At 41.4% G+C, this 18,052-nt stretch overlaps 1 protein-coding gene and 1 long non-coding RNA gene across 3 annotated transcripts in view; both read left to right on the top strand.

Moving 5' to 3' along the window:
- Positions 1–7,236, top strand: part of hmcn2 (hemicentin 2) — a 63,048-nt gene extending 55,812 nt beyond the window's left edge. The window contains exons 70-81 of one of the 2 annotated variants that reach the window (XM_014171852.3): positions 2,048–2,169; positions 2,275–2,512; positions 2,674–2,733; positions 2,977–3,096; positions 3,428–3,562; positions 3,673–3,792; positions 3,931–4,056; positions 4,183–4,311; positions 4,420–4,713; positions 4,962–5,081; positions 5,182–5,308; positions 5,608–7,236. In XM_014171852.3, coding sequence (XP_014027327.3) covers positions 2,048–2,169; positions 2,275–2,512; positions 2,674–2,733; positions 2,977–3,096; positions 3,428–3,562; positions 3,673–3,792; positions 3,931–4,056; positions 4,183–4,311; positions 4,420–4,713; positions 4,962–5,081; positions 5,182–5,308; positions 5,608–5,992 — 1,976 coding nt within the window. In that variant the 3' untranslated portion in view covers positions 5,993–7,236. Of the gene's footprint in view, positions 1–2,047; positions 2,170–2,271; positions 2,513–2,673; positions 2,734–2,976; positions 3,097–3,427; positions 3,563–3,672; positions 3,793–3,930; positions 4,057–4,182; positions 4,312–4,419; positions 4,714–4,961; positions 5,082–5,181; positions 5,309–5,607 lie in introns of both variants that reach the window. The other variant, XM_014171851.3, reaches the window with a different exon arrangement.
- Positions 7,237–9,348: 2,112 nt separating this feature from the next.
- LOC106585341 (uncharacterized) lies at positions 9,349–16,952 on the top strand. Its single transcript, XR_001323942.3, has 4 exons — positions 9,349–10,021; positions 15,835–15,976; positions 16,453–16,545; positions 16,678–16,952. It is a non-coding gene; the product is annotated as an uncharacterized LOC106585341 (long non-coding RNA).
- The last annotated feature ends 1,100 nt before the right edge of the window (positions 16,953–18,052 follow it).

Raw genomic sequence — 18,052 nt, 5'->3', positions numbered from 1 at the left:
TATACTAGTTACAGGCCAAATGTAGTAGATGTGGAGGATGATTTTTCAAAGAGAAATGCACACAGAGAGAGTAGCTGTTTCCCACAGATAAAATTGACTGGAAACAACAGCAATGTTTCAATATTTGTATGTATTTGGTCTGTGCTTAATTTACTACAACAAAGTCACATTGTGTTACAGCATTAGTCATTCCCATGCCTCTGTCTAGTATTCCACAGAAATGATCTGAGGAAATTCGATGTGCATAAGAGTACACCGTTTTCACAACAGCTAAAATATTTTCCATGTAGCCCCAGTTAAACAAGCCTTAGTAAAGCAATGGTTTACGCTGTCCTTCGAAACCTCTAAGAATCCTCCTTATTTCCTAAGACAGACATTCATGGTAATGAATTTTAAGTATTTAGTATTTAATTTATTTTTGATCAGAGTATGACATGTTTGGATCCGAAGAAATTTACAAGGTAAAATGTTGTCTCGTCATTCACCCTCACGCGTTTCTCATACGCACAATTTGGTTGTATTGTTGTTAAGTATTTTTGTAATTTGGATGTGTATGGTTTGTGTGCTGACATTTTGTTTTCTATGCTTTTCATACGTAAATGAAACATTTAGCACTGTGGAAAAGGCCGAACCAAAAGCATGAAGTGCTGTTGGACGGAGCCAAATACCATATATTCAGTGTCACTTTAATACTGTCCAGTTCATCAAATATAATTATTTTCTTATGTTGTTTTTTACTTTCATTCTCATTGGGTTGTATTGCAAAAAGGAATTGTATAAAACATAGGCTATATGGTATACTAGGTAATGCTTTACTTGACACCCAGTGTCATAATGCATTATGACACGGTCATAACCATGTCATAACAGCTGACATAACTTGTCATAACCTGACATAATTGCATTATTTTATGGTTATGACACCTACATAAGTGTCAACTTTCCATTACACCATAGCCTACGTGTCAATAGTATGTTTCTGTGTATGTATGTATATATATGTGTGTGTGTATATATATATATATATATTTTTTTTTTTTTACCTGTTAAATTATCATTGTAATTGTGTACACATTGATGTCAGACATGCAGCTTACCCCAATGCTCTGTTGCTGATGACTGGGATGAATGCAGGAACAGATTTCAGGAGCAGGACAATACATCCTCTTTTTGACTGATGAATGATATAAGGGCATGCACGTGATAGGCCTATCTGGCTTATATGATTATGATGGTCATAATGCTTCATGACAGTGTCAAAGTGTACTTTCTTAGTCCAAGTAAAGTGACACAGGATGTTCATAATGCTTCATGACAGTGTCATAAAGTGTATTTTCTGCAAGTTATTTAAAATATGATAAAAACAACATGACTGCAAAGCATTCATTACATCAAAACAAAGGATTTAAGAGAAATTTTCAAACGAAAGTTAACTTAGTGTCAGGGAAAATTCTAATTTAAATAAATGTGGGTTTTGACACTAATGTAGGTGTCATAATCAGCCATAAAATGAATGCGATATATATGACAACAGATGTAAATATATGGGGTCATGACAGTTATGGCCATGTTATGTCAGCTGTTATGACACATGACATAATTATGATCGTGTGATAACGTGTTATGACACTGGGTGTCAAGTAAAGTGTTACCGAATACGGTGTAACATATTTTGGGTAAATGAATTGATAGTACTCCCTATAATTGATAATGCTCTGTCCATTGGTGGTCATATTGATGATATTCTCTTAGTTGGGTAAATGAGTCTGAGAGCGAAGAGGGTGTGATCGCTAATATACATTTCTGTTTTACGGGATACTGTGTACTCTGATGGTATCAAAACGCTTGACTGCATTTTCTACTCTGGACTTTGACTAAGAGGCATATATTTTCTATGAGTGCACCAGGAAGTGGGTGTAAATAATGAGAAGTTAATATTTCGGGTGTGGAAAGTTCATGTTCAAAACAACTTTTAGATTTTTTATGAATCCCTGCTGTATCTGAACGTTCTGTTTGTGTGTGTGTGTGTGTGTGTGTGTGTAACCAGGAGAGAGCCTTCGGGTAACACATGTAGCCAGAGGTCTGGACTCAGAGGGGGTTCTCCTAATGGACATCGTTATCAATGGCTTTGTCCCTCCAACATTATCAACCTCCCATCTCAATCTGCAGGTGTGTAATGACTAACACTCTCATCCTAAAGCCAGCTCAAGTCCCTGACCGTGACTAACCATGACACTATCTATAATATGATGATTGCTTTGTGTCCTGGAGGAGTTTGATGAGTCATACGTGCAGACGGGACCAGGGAAGCTGTACTCGTGGTCGTCCCAGGCCCATCAGAGAGCAGGCGGTCCCATGGTGCTGCGCTGTAACCACTCCATCATCTACGAGGGCCGAGAGGAGCGCCAGGGGCCCCTGTTGCAGCTGCTTAAGGTGTCCCAGATGAGTGGCATCTACAGTATATTCACTCTCAGTCTGGACTTCCAGATCACAGCCTCACTACTCCTACCAGGTCAGTGCAAACACAAGACAGACTAACACTTGACAGACTAACTCTTGACTTTAAACTGATGTACTGTAGCAAACATGTTGCATTTTTGTCATTGTAGTTGTTTAAATGTAAGTTGCGATTGAATCGGTTCATGGACTTAAGGTGGTGCTCTGTATTTTTAGATGGTGATGGAGAAACATGCCCAAAAGGTTTTGTCCTGGATACAGCCTCTTATTGTGCTGGTATGTTTTTGTATACTTTTGCCTTCTGTGATTTAAGATAAAAAATAAGATAAAAAACAACAACAATGTATACCGTAGAAAATTGTTGACATGAAAATAATCCAAATACCCTTTTTGGATTGACCAATCATATTTTGTATTGCAGTGTAATTATAATGTATTACAACAATACAATTACAAAGTATTGCAATACAATGAACTCATGCAGAAAATCGTAATAAACTGTAACTGTTGAATCGTTAGATGAGGATGAATGTGCTGCAGAATCGCCCTGCTCTCATTCCTGCAACAATGTGATGGGTGGCTTTTCCTGTGCCTGTCCCTCCGGCTTCACCATCTCTCCAAAGACCAACACATGCCAAGGTCAGCCACAGGAAACACTCTCACTGAATGCTGCACACTTGATCACACCATTTTATGTCTCATATTTAGATACGTCATTACATTAGGTGATCTGTCTGTATATGGCTCTGGTATCATGATGATTTGTAAGCTGTATTTAGAAGGCAATCTATTGTGACAGAAAAACACAAATATTTACATGAATTTAAATAGTCAGATAGCTAGTGCACACAATATCTTTTTCTGGGTTCTGAGATTATCTGAACTGATGGTATCACTGTGAATGTATAAACACTGTTATTGTAGACAGTGTTCTTATGTTTCACTTCACATTTGTGGTACCTTTCTGCAGATATTGATGAATGTGCACAGGGTTCCCACGTGTGCCACTACAACCAGCAGTGTGTGAACACGGTTGGCACGTACCGCTGCCAGGCTAAATGTGGCCCAGGGTTCAAGCCCAGCGCCATGGGAACCAGCTGTGAAGGCAAGTCTATTCACAACAAATGAAAAGCTTATTTTGGATTTTCTTTCAGCCGCTCATCAACTGTATAAGGCATATTAGTAACAGAGTTAGAGCTGTGGTGTGTGTTTCAGATGTGGATGAGTGCCAGGAGTCGTCTCTCTCCCCGTGTCAGCAGCAGTGTCTGAACACCCTGGGCTCCTTCCGCTGTGTCTGCAACCCTGGCTACCAGCTCTCTGGGCACCGCTGTCTAGGTCAGTGGCCCCTGCGGCTCACTGATGATATTTTCAACAGAATCAAATATTTCACACCAGGAAGCAGTAAACTGTAAGTTATGGAAGCAGTTAGTTAACTTATGGAATCTCAAACCCTTTATGCTTGTTTGTAAACAGACATCAACGAGTGCAGCAGGAATGTGTGCCCAGCTCACCAGCAGTGCCGCAACACAGAGGGAGGCTACAAGTGTTTCGACAGCTGCCCAGCTGGCATGAGAATGGGAGAGAATGGGGCCTGTGTGGGTATGATACCATTCATAATTAATGCATCTGTTACTCTGACTGTTGTTGCATGAAGGTACAGCTTTGTGCCATGAGAATGATGACCCTCACATTAAGCCCTGTGTTTACCAACGTTTTGTGTCACAGATGTGGATGAGTGCCAGGATGGGAGCCACATGTGCCGCTACAGCCAGATCTGTCAGAACACCATTGGGGGATACGGCTGTGTCTGCCCCAGAGGTTATCAGTCCCAGGGGGTGGGCCGTCCATGCCTGGGTAAGACGCTTCATTTTGGCATAGTCATGTTTTACTACACAAAACAATATGCTACTGTTCAATAAAATGTTGTTCGAAGTAGTGTCTGAGTCTTGTTTTGTCTTTCAGACGTTGATGAGTGCCTACAGACGCCGAGTCCCTGTGCCCACCAGTGCCGTAACGTGCCAGGCAGCTTCCGGTGCCTCTGCCCACCAGGCACTGTGTTGCTGGGGGATGGGCGCTCCTGTGCTGGCCTAGAGAGAGGACAGGCCTTCTCCAACGGTACCCGCATCAGGGAAAGACTGCGCCCACAGCTGGTGTCATCACTCGGTAGGCCCATCCTCTCACGGCATCATGGGGTATCCCGCATCACCAGACAGAGCTGCCCCATAGGCTACACCAACCGAGATGGCACATGTGTCGGTGAGTGTTGCTCCCCCTAAAGTAGAAGTCCCTTTGGAAGTATTCTCAATATAAAGATGTTGTTATTAAATAAGCCAAACCACCAAGGGCACTTTGGTTCTGTCATCTAAGTGGCATCTGTGTTTGTGGACAAGATGGGGAAGAAGTTTCTAATTTTCCTTGAATGTCTGTAAGCAAAGGCCGCAAGCAAGGGACTTTAATCTGGTACCACTGGTGCTTACCTCATCATGTCATTGATCTCTGTACAGATGTGGATGAGTGCTTGCTGAGGAAGCCTTGCCAACATGAGTGCCGAAACACAATAGGCAGTTTCCAGTGCCTCTGTCCTTCAGGCTACCAGCTCTTACCCAACGGCAGGAGCTGTAAAGGTATGGAGAAAACGTACAATACACATAACCACCCATCACAACTGGGTTTGCATTGCCAAGAACATACACAGGTACTGAGTTTCCTTTCTGATGCTTGCAGACATTGATGAGTGTGCAGTACAAGGCATCCAGTGTGGACACAACCAGATGTGCTTCAACACTCGTGGAGGACATCAGTGTCTGGACACGCCCTGCCCTGCATCCTATCAGAAAGGAGGGAGCCCGGGGTAAGGGGCCTCAATCAACACCACTGTGTGTTGCAATGTGTGGCTAGTTAGACAGATTGTTTCCTGGGTATTTTTGTAATATTGTAGTTACCGTACTTACTTATCACACAACCATAGTCATTTTTTGTGTAGTTAGCTATGTATATAATAAGTCACCGACCATTGATGCCACAAAACCATGAATTGGTTGTTGTGTACAGTAGTTATGTATTGTATGTGTCACTGAACTTTAGAGCCAGCTGACAACAGTATCAGTACCTCTGGAAGTGTAACAGTTGACTCTTCTTTCTCCATGGCAGGACGTGCTACAGACCCTGCTCTTGGGACTGTGCCTCTGGAGGTTCCCCTCTGCTACTGCAATACAAGCTGCTGACCCTGCCCCTAGGCATCCTAGCCAATCACAACGTGGTGCGCTTGTCGGCCTTCTCTGAGGCGGGGGTGTTGCAGGAGAGAACATCCTTCACCATCCTGGAGCAGGGCAGTGAGGGGGATCCGGGGGCAGGGGGCAACATATTTGGCATCAGGGATGAGGCAGGCAGGGGCATCATCTTCACCCTACGGCCCCTGCAGAGGCCAGGCCTGGTGCGTCTGAGGGTGCAGGCCACCACCCTCTCCACACAGGGCCGCATCACATACCAGAGCATCTTCATCATCTACATCTCCATCTCTAGATACCCCTACTGAGCCCCCCCTCAGCTGGAGGGTAGAACTGACTGTGTTTTCCCCTAAGAGGCCCCTGTCCCCTTCCTCAATCTCTGTAGAATCAGGCCCCGGCCTGGGAGACCGAGCATGCCAAGCCAAGAAAGCACTAATCATGAGACAAGGCAAACAGTATTATCACTAAGGATTTCACTGATATTTGGACCCTTATCTGTGGTACAATGTAAACTGTATTGAAATGGATCTTAAACTGTGAGGACATGGTTTAGTCAAAATCTGTTTTGTTGGATTTATCACAATGAACATGCCAAAGATGGTCCTATAGCATTAGAATGGCGTGCAGCTATTTATATTGTGAAAATGCTACAGGTTTGTCAATATTATTTGATCTCGTGTTTTCCTATTCTTTTAAGTCATTGTTGTCACATGAATCAGCTATAAGGTGCTATTCTGAATGTACTGTACTTGAGTGTGTTTAAGTTAATGGCCTTAGCTTCATCGAAGCAGTGAGCCATATGGCATTTGTGTTACAAAAACAAACGGATGAGAAAGCATTTCCTCCCCCGGCCTGGACTAAACCATCTTAAGCAGGAAGTAGAAGACCATTTGAGTTTGATTGCGCTCATTGGACTCTGTGCTGAATGGAGTTGGCCTCCACTAGCAGGGCCACAACATGGACATCAGAGAAAATGTCCCTTTCTGCTTAATCACGTTTAGTCTGTAGGCTGTAGTATTCTGATTTAGCCATTCATCTTTCTAAATGTGTTTCAAAATTCCATGGTTAAAAACCATAGAGGGAGGGAAGCAACAAAGACATCGTGCTGACTATTTATTGTTAAACCAAAAACATACTCAGTGAGTAGTATGCACACACACACAGCCCAAAATGTGAAGAACCACATTCAGTGGGTGTTTGTGAAACAGGGAAAGAGGAAGCAGACGAATATTAATAGAAAAGATGCACAATATACTTGTGTGAATTAATCATGCTGAACAAACTCAGCAAAATCATGGCTGCAATAGTGCAGTGTACATTTCTTTAGAATTTTGACTGCACCCTTCCTTCTATTAGCTGTATGATGAATTAACCAACATTTCAGTGTCACTGTATACACATGTAATGCCATCAAATTCATCAAAACATTTCTGTTTTGGAAAATATGTATTACTGTCCGCTTTGGTCATTGGTAGTAATGCACGTTAAATGTGTTTTAACTGTAAGTCAACCAATGAGAAATTGAAATTAAACTTTGCCATTTATGACACAATTATACTTGGACTGTTTCAGTTACCTGCAGCACTACCTCCAAGGCTGATCTTTGCTGTTCTGCTACCCGTAACGATACCAAAAAATGCCGCCCCCTCCATGTATATTCCAGAGGTTGAAGTTAGGTTCAAATGTAGATTCTGAATGAAAGGTGAAAAGGTATTTTCCATATGTTTAAAATATATATTTTCCAGGACGTTGTAAAGGAATCTTTTTCAGATGTTGAAAAATACGTGTTTTCCATACATCGAAATAAGGTTAATTTTCGGTTCTGAATGAAAGTTGAAAATTCATATTTTCCAGACATTGAAAATATGTATTTTCCAGATATTGAAATCAGGCTCATTTTTGGTTCTGAATGAAAGTTGGAAATAAGTAATTTGTAAACAGCTATGTTATGACCGGACAAAATCTGAACCAAACATAGACATCTATGATTGGTTCAGATTTGGTCCAAACCGGACCAAATACCAATGTCAGTGGATGTGGAAATCAAGGCCGACCGTACTGCCCCCCAAAACTACGTCCAAACGGCATCGCAGTTGGTGCTTACTGAGGGCTACAGTGCTGCCTGAAAAAATTTAATGCCCATCTGTGGTAAACCTACCGTTTGTAAACACCAAACAAAGATGTCCAAAAGATGGCAGGCTTCACCCCAGTAGGCACGAGTTGACATGTCGGCCCGCAATGGAATGTTGAATGCTGATCCATGTTGTAGGCCCACCGTTTGTAAAACAGGCCGTTGCATTGGCTTTATTAGTCCTGATTCCTGTGACTAATCAACTTGGCCATTTAAACTCTGAATATCAGCAGGGGTGGGGAGTAAGGGATAACATGTAATGAAAGGTGAAAAGGTATTTTCCATATGTTTAATCCGTAATCCGTTACATGTAAGGGGTCACAAAAAACGGTAACTGTAATCCAATATGTCATCAGCGAAAACATTGTAATCAAATTACTGATACTTTTGAAAAACTAGATGATTACTTTGAGGATTACTTTTAAATTCAGAGAGGATGTTCGCAAAAAAAATCTTTGACACTTCTCTGTTTTCTCAATGACATTCAAATCAAAATTGAAAAAATGTACACTTTTAAATTTGTTCCACCTGAGCGAGTCTGAGCCCAAGTCAGAGACCACTATGATGACACACCAAATGTGTTTGATGGATCGCGGGAAAAGAGCAGGAATAGGCTTTTGTCACACTCCATGAGAACCCAAAATATAAGCTTATTTTTCTCCAATGTTTGTAAACATTGTAAATGTAAATAAACACTGTATAGCCTCATAACATGGTTAAAACAAAAAATGTAAACAATAGGCCTATAGCAAATGCAGCATACGACATACATTTTTCACATGTAAATAGCACTTTTCAGTAGTGCTCAAAGCATGCCATTCAATGAGCGCAGCATTTATTTTTAACTCAAATCAATGAGCCCAATCAGTCCTACATGACAACAAAATCATAAACAACAGAGTATGGCTGGCTAATAAGTCCTTTGCTTTGGGGTTATGCTCAGGTAAAACAGTTTGGCTAATCTATACCTCCATATTTCCAAGTCGTATTCTTGAAGATTAAGGGGTATAACATTTATTGGAATGGCTGGAATTCTGATACTTTGGTTTTTATGTAAAGATATAATTTAATCGTACTATTATATGTAGTAGAAAGCAATGGGTTAGAAGAAGCCTACATAACCAACCCATAAAGTAAAATTGAACATCCATATATGACCAGCTATGTAAACTTTAACATTGATTTATCCTGCAATAGATGTCATTCAATTGGTAACACATTTTTTCTTCTTCTACTGCCTCTTAAGGGGAAAGTAATCTAAAAGTAACGAAATGTAATCAGATTGCGTTACTGAGTTTGGGTAATCCAAAGATTACATTTACAGGTAACTAGTAACTGTAACGGATTACATTTAGAAAGTACTACTCAACTACTCAACCCTGAATATAAGTATTTGTTCTTAACTGACGTGCCTAGTTAAATAAATGTTAAATAAATCAAATAAAAATATCAGCTACCCAACTTTATCAAGAGTTATCGTGAGCCTGTTTGCAGTGTGTTTACACAGGGGGAATTGCAGAAGTATTTTATTTTTTGCAATGATCAGCTTGTCAGAAATTCACGGATACAAACTTGAAACCACTGACCATGACAATGGGATGAAATTCCTGGACAACAGTTGTGATTGTCCAATTCCATATTGTCCATTTTACTTTGACCTGTCCTGTTTTTAGGATATGTTGTTTGTTAACATGACAGCCATTTTTTTATTTGATTGAGGGACATCTAGGTTAGGCTATTTGATCGGAGAAACCTGCATGATGTAAAAAATGTCCATCTCATTACATTGTCGTACATTTTATATCCAGCCTGTAGGTTTCAGAAAAGGCCACATGCTCTTTCTACCATGTCCTATATCTGCTACACGGACGAGGTGCGAATTAAAAGCGAGGGTCGACCTCTGCCTGAGATCAGTTTCATGAAGAAGGATGAAAAGGTGAGGGCGTTCAATACCTACTGGTATCTAAAGTATAGCTGGTTAACAGGGAGCCTTTCATCAGGGCGCCTGTATTGCTGGCCTTGCCTGCTTTTTGGAAAGTCTGCGCCTTGGTCGGAAGGTGGGTACAGTGACCTGAAGAACAGCGATCGTTCAGCTAAACGGCAAACCAAAAGGAAGGGGAGCATGTAAATGCCCACATCAGATTCAAGCTTCTAGGAAAAAGCTGCATCGATAGAGGACACGACGAGAGGGAAGGGCAATTACAAGGTAATTGCACGTTACGATGCTTTACTTGCTTAACATATCGAACTTTCGACTGTCTTTTCTAGGATGTCGAAAACAATTCTGAATGATTTGATAGCTTCTGTCGCATCATCTATTCAAATTTAGAGTAAAGAGAGAAGTTGACGCAGTGTATTTTTTTGGCGTGTGCTAGAGTAGGCTTTGCACTTTCCTCCGGTATTTATTTAGCAAAGATGATAACACATAGTCACTCCGAACAGATACAAGCAAAAACTCATGACATTAATTTTGCAGCAGCCTAGGCTACACCTGAACATTAGAAATCTGACATGCTGTGTGGGATGAAAATGATACTATTTTTCAGTCTGGTCAACTGTATGCTACTAATAAGAGCAGCTTACAGTGTTGCCAACTCCTCAGTAAGAAAAGTAGGTATTGGCTGTCCTAAAAGTTGCTAAATGACGTAATCACCTAATTTGCATATTTTGCCATGTGCATGTAATTGTGATGGACGCTGTAGGAGAGAGGAATAACGTCGTACACCCTAAATATGTTTAGAACTACAAATGAACTTTCTTCTGTCGATTCTTTGGGTTTTTTTATGTCACAATTCCAACCCTCCTCCGTTATCCGGGCTTGGGACCGGCAAAAGTGACCCAAAAGAGACACTCTGGCGGAGTTACTTAGTTTATTACATTTTTTTTAGTTTTGTTTTCTTAATTTGGTTTGGTTTTTTAACCCTATGGTCCACTTAGGAGCCTACAACAAGTCACAGTAACACATGAAAATTTTTAACCATACATTTTTTTTGTATACAATCTATATTAACAATCTAAATGGACCAAAAAAGATACAATAGAAAAAACTATCAATGGCAATGTGAGAAAATTATGGTGACTAGTCTGGCCCTAATTCAGGTTAATTGTTTTTTTTCCAGACCCCCCTCCACACACACACAGGCTGTGCTGGTTCACAGAAAGAGTGGGTCATCGTCATTTTGGTCAAGGCTCTCTATGGCAGGTTCAGCAACTGAGGGAGCTGACTTAAATGAGTAAGCAGCTGATGTGCCAAAAAGCTGCAAAACATTATCAGGCAGCTGGTGCTCATAGCAAGCCTCACCAGACAGCTTCAGTCCATATCGAATGTACAGGATGGAGTTAAGGGTCTGCAAGGACATCCGATTTCCAAGTTTGATTTTTATCACACTCATCTGCCTGAATACTCTCTCAACTTCAGCATTCGAGTGTGTGGCAAGGACAACACAGACACAGCAGCCATGGCAAGTTCTTGAAACGGGTTGATATCAGCTGCATCCCTGAACTTCCAAATCTCACTCCAGAAGCCCAGTGTGTTTTTTGTCTAGTTCCATTTACTAAGATGGATGGCACGCCATTGCTGGACAATCTTGTCTATCTCTGCAGGGGAGTAGCCAAGGAGCTTGGCTATTTTTTCTATTTCTCCAGGGCTCTTATTGTGCTTTAGAAGTTCCTCCACATTGAAAACTGACATGTACTGCAATGCTTCGATGTTGTCCGGCAGTCTCACCCTCAACTCATTAGTGAAGGAGATGGTGAAGGCTACACACCGCTTTCGGACATTGTTTTCATCCTCAGGCGCAAGGTGGAGCTCAGCTGCCTTTGACTCAAAAAGGTAACCAAGGTACGGTTTGGGACTGATGTATCCATCTATTGGCCCTTTGAGTACATCAACATTTGCCAGTGGATTCAGCACCCTGCTGCTCACAGACTTGATCAGGCTAACCAAGCTGTCAAGTAGCTTAAGAGGATCTACTTGCTCTCCCTCAAAAGCCTTGATGGCAAACTGTATCTCACCCAGCACTGACTTCAAAAAAGTCAGAAACAATATGTATTGAGGATCACTGTACATGGAGTATAAAACCTCAGCCATGTAGCAGTGTTCACTGGACTTGGTGACTGCGAAATGCAGCCTAAGCTCCTCCCACTGGTCCAAAATGCGTGAAACCGTGGGTTCAATGGAGAGCCAACGTGTGGCACACACCTTGATTATCTGTAAAGATTTCTTCCCACAGTTGATGGTCTCATATATGGCCTTGTAGGACTCCCTGTGCTTTGGAGACACTGAAAACCAGTTATAAGTCTCTCGTACCAAGTACTCCACACTACGGGGGATGGTGTCATTGGAAGCATGACTTACAGCAAGCTGCAGAGAGTGGCACACACTGATTAAGAACCAGATATTTGAGGCCATACTCCTCCTTCAGCACTTTATGGACCCCATTTTTAATCCCCGTCATAAGAGGCATTGTCAGTCCCTATCCCCAGGAGTTTCTCTTTTTTAAGACAACACTTCTCAAGGAAAGCCACAACAGCACGGGCTATAGATTTGGCATCTCCTCCCTCCAACTCAACAAGCCCCAGAAATGTTGATACAATTGTCTGCTTGGTGTCACTAAAGTACCTTATCACAACCCCCAAGTACTTAGAAACACTTTACATCCGTGGACTCATCGAGGAGGCTGAAACGCTGGTCACCCACATCTGCAACCAACTTTTTCAGAAAGTATGGTGCTAGAACAAATCATTTCTGTGCACTTTGTCCTGTGCATTTTGAAGTGGGTAGCAACAGTGGAGTCTGAGAAAGCAGCTCTACATGCTTCTCCAATGTGATCACATGCCAGCATGGAACAGTGTTCAGCGATAGCTAATGCCTTGTGGCCTCAGCCTTTTTTGCAGAGTCAATTTTTTTAACCATAAATAGCAGCCTGTTTTGGGTGGAACTGTTATAAGACTTTGCCTTTTGAGTATGTTTTTGAGTTGTCATGTGTTTTTTTACATCACTAAGTTTGGCGTAGAAATCAGCCTTACAATACAGGCAGTATGCCCGTGTATCATCTCCAATAAACGCCTTCAACCAGCCTTTGAATTCAGGGTTTGATTCCCACTCCTTTCTGTATTTTTGAGTGTACAGTTTAGACTGAGACATGATGAGCTAGCCAGCTAGATGTTTAGCTTATGTCACAGAGAGGCACACACACAGTGGACAAGGTGCGTAAGCGACTGAGGCTGTGTGAGTCAAATGCAGTAATTTATTTTTGTGCAGTGAGTTATTTTAGACAAAGAACATTTTCCATTTACATCCTGCCCGGAATGTAAGCCAGGGCGGGATCAGCCAGCGGCGGCTTCCCGCATGCGCGATTCATTTACAGTCTGGACACGGAGGGATGAACATCTCCTGCCCTGACTGCAGCTGGGAGGGACTGCTGCGCGAGGACTGGGCCGTCTGTGAGTGCCCAATAACACCAGAAAAAGTCGCTAGATTGTTTTGAAAATGTGTCGCTAGAGGGGTCTGAATGCTCACTAAATATAGTGACAAAGTCGCTAAATTGGCAACACTGCATCTGTATACTGCATCTGTATACAGTCTATGTGCCCTGTCCATCTGGTCAGGGTAAATTAATTGGTAACGTTATGTATTTATAGTCAATTTGTGTGTCAGGAGAAAATGTGAAAGTTATCAAATGTTGTTTAGATTCAAATTTGGGCTGCCTAGGCTGCCTATACTTTTTTAATCCAACATTATGAACTGGAATGAATCAGTCAACATAATAGTGATGACAGACGTGAGTACATTTTTTTACAAGGCCTACAGCTGCATAGGCCTGCATGATGCAAACATTCATGAAGCAAGCTCAGACCTGTGAGTTCTATTGTCTATCAGTTGTTGTCTATGTGTCTGGGTAGAGGAAATCCCCCTCCTAATTTAGTCTAAATATAATTTATATGAACAAACATAAGGTAGCTGCAGTAAGACAGGGTTTTCATCCCCCCCCCCCCAAGGCCAGGAGTTTTTTTCCGGAGTTTTTTAAAACCATGTGACCCGATTTAGGAAAAACTGATCATAGCCCATATAAAACCTTTTTACAATTGATTAATCACTGTCATACCTTATAGGGTCCAGTGTTTTCTTAGTTAGGTTAACATATAAGGAAAAACTCCAGGGGGTAAAAATTGCCCCACCACTCTGGGACATATGATGCCACCAGTCTGCTTGCAGTTATCGTCAGGTATGTGGATGATCAGGGCTTTATTCAGGAATGTTTCTTGGAATAACTTGATGTGTCAAGTGAGTGAGATGCCAGTCTGTGTTTGACTTTATGAATTTTGAGATGTCTGAGTTTAAATTCATAGAGAAACTTGTTGTCCAAACCTATGATGGCGCTGCTGTAATGGAATGTACAGTTGAAGTCGGAAGTTTTCACCTTAGCGAAATACATTTAAACTCAGTTTTTCACAATTCCTGTCATTTAATCCTAGTAACAATTCCCTGTCTTAGGTCAGTTAGGATCACCACTTTATTTTAAGAATGTGAAGTGTCTGAATAATAGTAGAGAGAATGATTTATTTCAGCTTTTATTTCTTTCAAAACATTCCCAGTGGGTCAGAAGTTTACATGCACTCAATTAGTATTTGGTAGCATTGCCTTTCAATTGTTTAATTTGGGTCAAACATTTCGGGTAGCCTTCCACAAGCTTCCCACAATAAATTGGGTGAGCTGGTGTAACTGAGTCAGGTTTGTAGGCCTCCTTGCTCGCACATGCTTTTTCAGTTCTGCCCACAGATTTTCTATAGGATTGAGGTCAGGGCTTTGTGATGGCCACTCCAATACCTTGACTTTGTTGTCCTTAAGCCATTTTGCCACAACTTTGGAAGCATGCTTGGGGTCATTGTCCATTTGGAAGACCCATTTGAGACCAAGCTTTAACTTCCTGACTGATGTCTTGAGATGTTTCTTCAATATATCCACATAATTTTCCTCCCTCATGATGCCACCTATTTTGTGAAGTGCACCAGTCCCTCCTGCAGCAAAGCACCCCACAACATGATGCTGCCACCTCCGTGCTTCACTGTTGGGATGGTATTCTTCAGCTTGCAAGCCTCCCCCTTCTCCCTCCAAACATAAAGATTGTCATTATGGCCAAACAATTCTATTTTTGTTTCATCAGACCAGAGGACATTTCTCCAAAAAGTTCAATCTTTGTCCCCATGTGCAGTTGCAAACCGTAGTCTGGCTTTTTTTATGGTGGTTTTGGAGCAGTGGCTTCTTCCTTGCTGAGCGGCCTTTCAGGTTATGTCGATATAGGACTCGTGTTACTGTGGATATAGATACTTTTGTACCTGTTTCTCCAGCATCTTCACAGGGTCCTTTGCTGTTGTTCTGGGATTGATTTGCACTTTTCGCACCAAAGGACGTTAATTTCTAGGAGACAGAATGCGTCTCCTTCCTGAGCAGTATGACGGCTGTGTGGTCCCATGGTGTTTATACTTGCGTACTATTGTTTGTACAGATGAACGTGGTACCTTCAGGCGTTTTGAAATTGCTCCCAAGGATGAACCAGACTTGTGGAGGTCTACAATTCTTTTTCTGAGGTCTTGGCTGATTTCTTTTGATTTTTCCCATGATGTCACACAAAGAGGCACTGAGTTTGAAGGTAGGCCTTGAAATACATCCACAGGTACACCTCCAATTGACTCAAATGATGTCAATTAGCCTATCAAAAGCTTCTAAAGCCATGACATAATTTTCTGGATTTTTTCAAGCTGTTTAAATGCACAGTCAACTTAGTGTATGTAAACTTCTGACCCACTGTAATTGTGATACAGTGAAATAATCTGTCTGTAAACAATTGCTGGAAAAATTACTTGTGTCATGCACAAAGTAGACGTCCTAACCGACTTGCCAAAACTATAGATTGTTAACAAGACATTTTTGGAGTGGTTGAAAAATGAGTTTTAATGACTCCAACTTAAGTGTATGTAAACTTCCGACTTCAACTGTATCTGCTATTTGTCTTTCAGGCTAAGTCCCCTCCTGTTCCCTGATTTTAAGAGGTGATGACCACTCCAGTACCGTTCTCAACTCTCTCCTGACATGAACTGAAGCCATGTCTCATGTGCCCGCTCATCCACTGGCACATTAAATGTTTCCTCTCCATGCACTGTGAGTACCCCTATCAATTTTCTCTCATTACTGTATGTTGTCACGCCCTGACCTGAGAGAGCCTTTTCATGTCTCTATTTAGGTTTGGTCAGGGTGTGATTTCGGTGGGCATTCTATGTCCTTCTTTCTATGTTTTTGTATTTCTTTGTTTTGGCCTGGTATGGCTCTCAATCAGGGACAGCTGTACATCGTTGTTGCTGATTGGGATCCATACTTAGGCAGCCTGTTTTCCTTTGGGGTTTTGTGGGTAGTTATTTTCTGTTTCGTGAGTATTTTGTTTAAGTGTTCACCAGAAATAAATACATGATGAGCACTATCCACGCTGCGCCTTGGTCTACTCTTTCAGACGGCCGTTACATATGTAGAGTCAATCACATTATTACACATCAATGATTTTACTCCTTGCTTGAACTAACTCATTCTAAGTTCTTTTGTCTGACTATGTAGTGTGTTGTGGTGTTTTTTTGTCTTCCCAGTCCAATCGAGTCCTGCACTGGTCAAGCCTCTGAACACATCAACTCATGCCTCATACCCTCATCCAATCACTGCTGTGATCCCTTCCCAACACTGTAAGTAGCCCTCTCATTCCCATAATATTGTACTATAAATGTATTTTATTAAATGTTTTAGGTTAAAATAATTTGTCTTTGACGATTTTTGAAACACACTTTGTCGTGGCTGTGCATTCCGCTCCTATACAGTGGATCTCCCATCCTCCTCCATTTTTCAAGTCATCAGCCTCCACTGATGTAAATGGACTCTGGCACAGCACATCTGTGGTCGCAAAGGGGAAGCCAAAATGGTCGCTGTGCATCTCCACCTGTGCCATTAAGGCATTAAAGAAGACATGTTCACCATAGAAAAAAACTATGAAGTGGCTGGAGATAATGTCCTCTGATTATAATAATGATGCAGATTGTTCTTTGCACTCTTTGGTCTTTGTAGGCAGACACCATTAAATGATTTGTGTTTTTAATCTGAGTTATTGTTTTCTCACTTATGAGCATTTGGCAATGTGTTTTTTGCAGTGTATGCAAATGTATTTGATGTGATATATATATGGACCATGTCCAATATAAACATACCACAGCAAAAAAATAGAAAAATACCAAACTTACATTTCAGCGTCTTGTCCTTCAAAACGCATGATTCAAGACCAGACCTATTGGGGGGAGACATAATTTATTGTTTAGAGCTCAAGTTCCTTCTTTCAAATACAGTTGCCTAACTCAAGCAAGACTTGACTTTTCCCATTAAACCAATAGAGTTCAGTAAGAGTCAGTACGCAACCTTTTCCTCTGTCATTTCTTTTTGGTCATCTGCGGACTCAGATGTGAATATTGTAACACTGCGACATCCACATGAAAAACTGTCCTACTTTCCTTATTAGGCTTTGTTTTTAGATTGGATTTTGACAGAATTTATTGACTAGTGCAGCAATCCTACGAGCACTTTATTTCCAAATAAAATAAAGAACATGGAAACACTGGTAATTCCAATAACTGATTTTGAATGTAATAATAATGTAGTTGAGATATTGGTCGGTCACAGCCTGGGATCGAACCTGGGTCTGTAGTGACGCCTCAAGCACTGCAATGCAGTGCCCAAGACCGCTGCGCCACTCGGGAGGCCCTGCTATAATTTTTCTAGATTTGAACACGATATCCCAGAAACCTCTGCTTTCATTGGTAGTCTCTGCTGGGATGACGTAGAATAAAGATCTGCGCTAAAACTTTGTGGCTGTGTTATCTAGTGGGAACCCAGAACAACAGAGTCTGGAGATTTGAGACTGTGGATGCCGATAACGATAACAGCTACAGACAAGATTGAAAACTCGATTCCATTTTTTGCAACAATGTCTTCAAAACAGACACTGAAAATGTTATACACCTGCAATAATTCTGGTTTTTATATTTTAATGAAAAGATATTCACATTGTTGTCAGCCAGAAAGGTAGCTAACGTTAGCAATGTCACGGTAGCTAGCTAGCTACGTGGTTGATAATAGCTACCATGAATTTTGCTGCCTGGTACAATGTTAGATATCTTGCTAGCTGTCGTCAGATTGCTAACTTAG

This window comes from Salmo salar, chromosome 24, assembly GCF_965601325.2.
Source record: "Salmo salar chromosome 24, fSalSal1, whole genome shotgun sequence".
Taxonomy (NCBI): domain Eukaryota; kingdom Metazoa; phylum Chordata; class Actinopteri; order Salmoniformes; family Salmonidae; genus Salmo; species Salmo salar.
The sequence above is the reverse complement of the archived record's forward strand: the minus strand, read 5'-3'. Positions and strand labels throughout refer to the sequence as shown.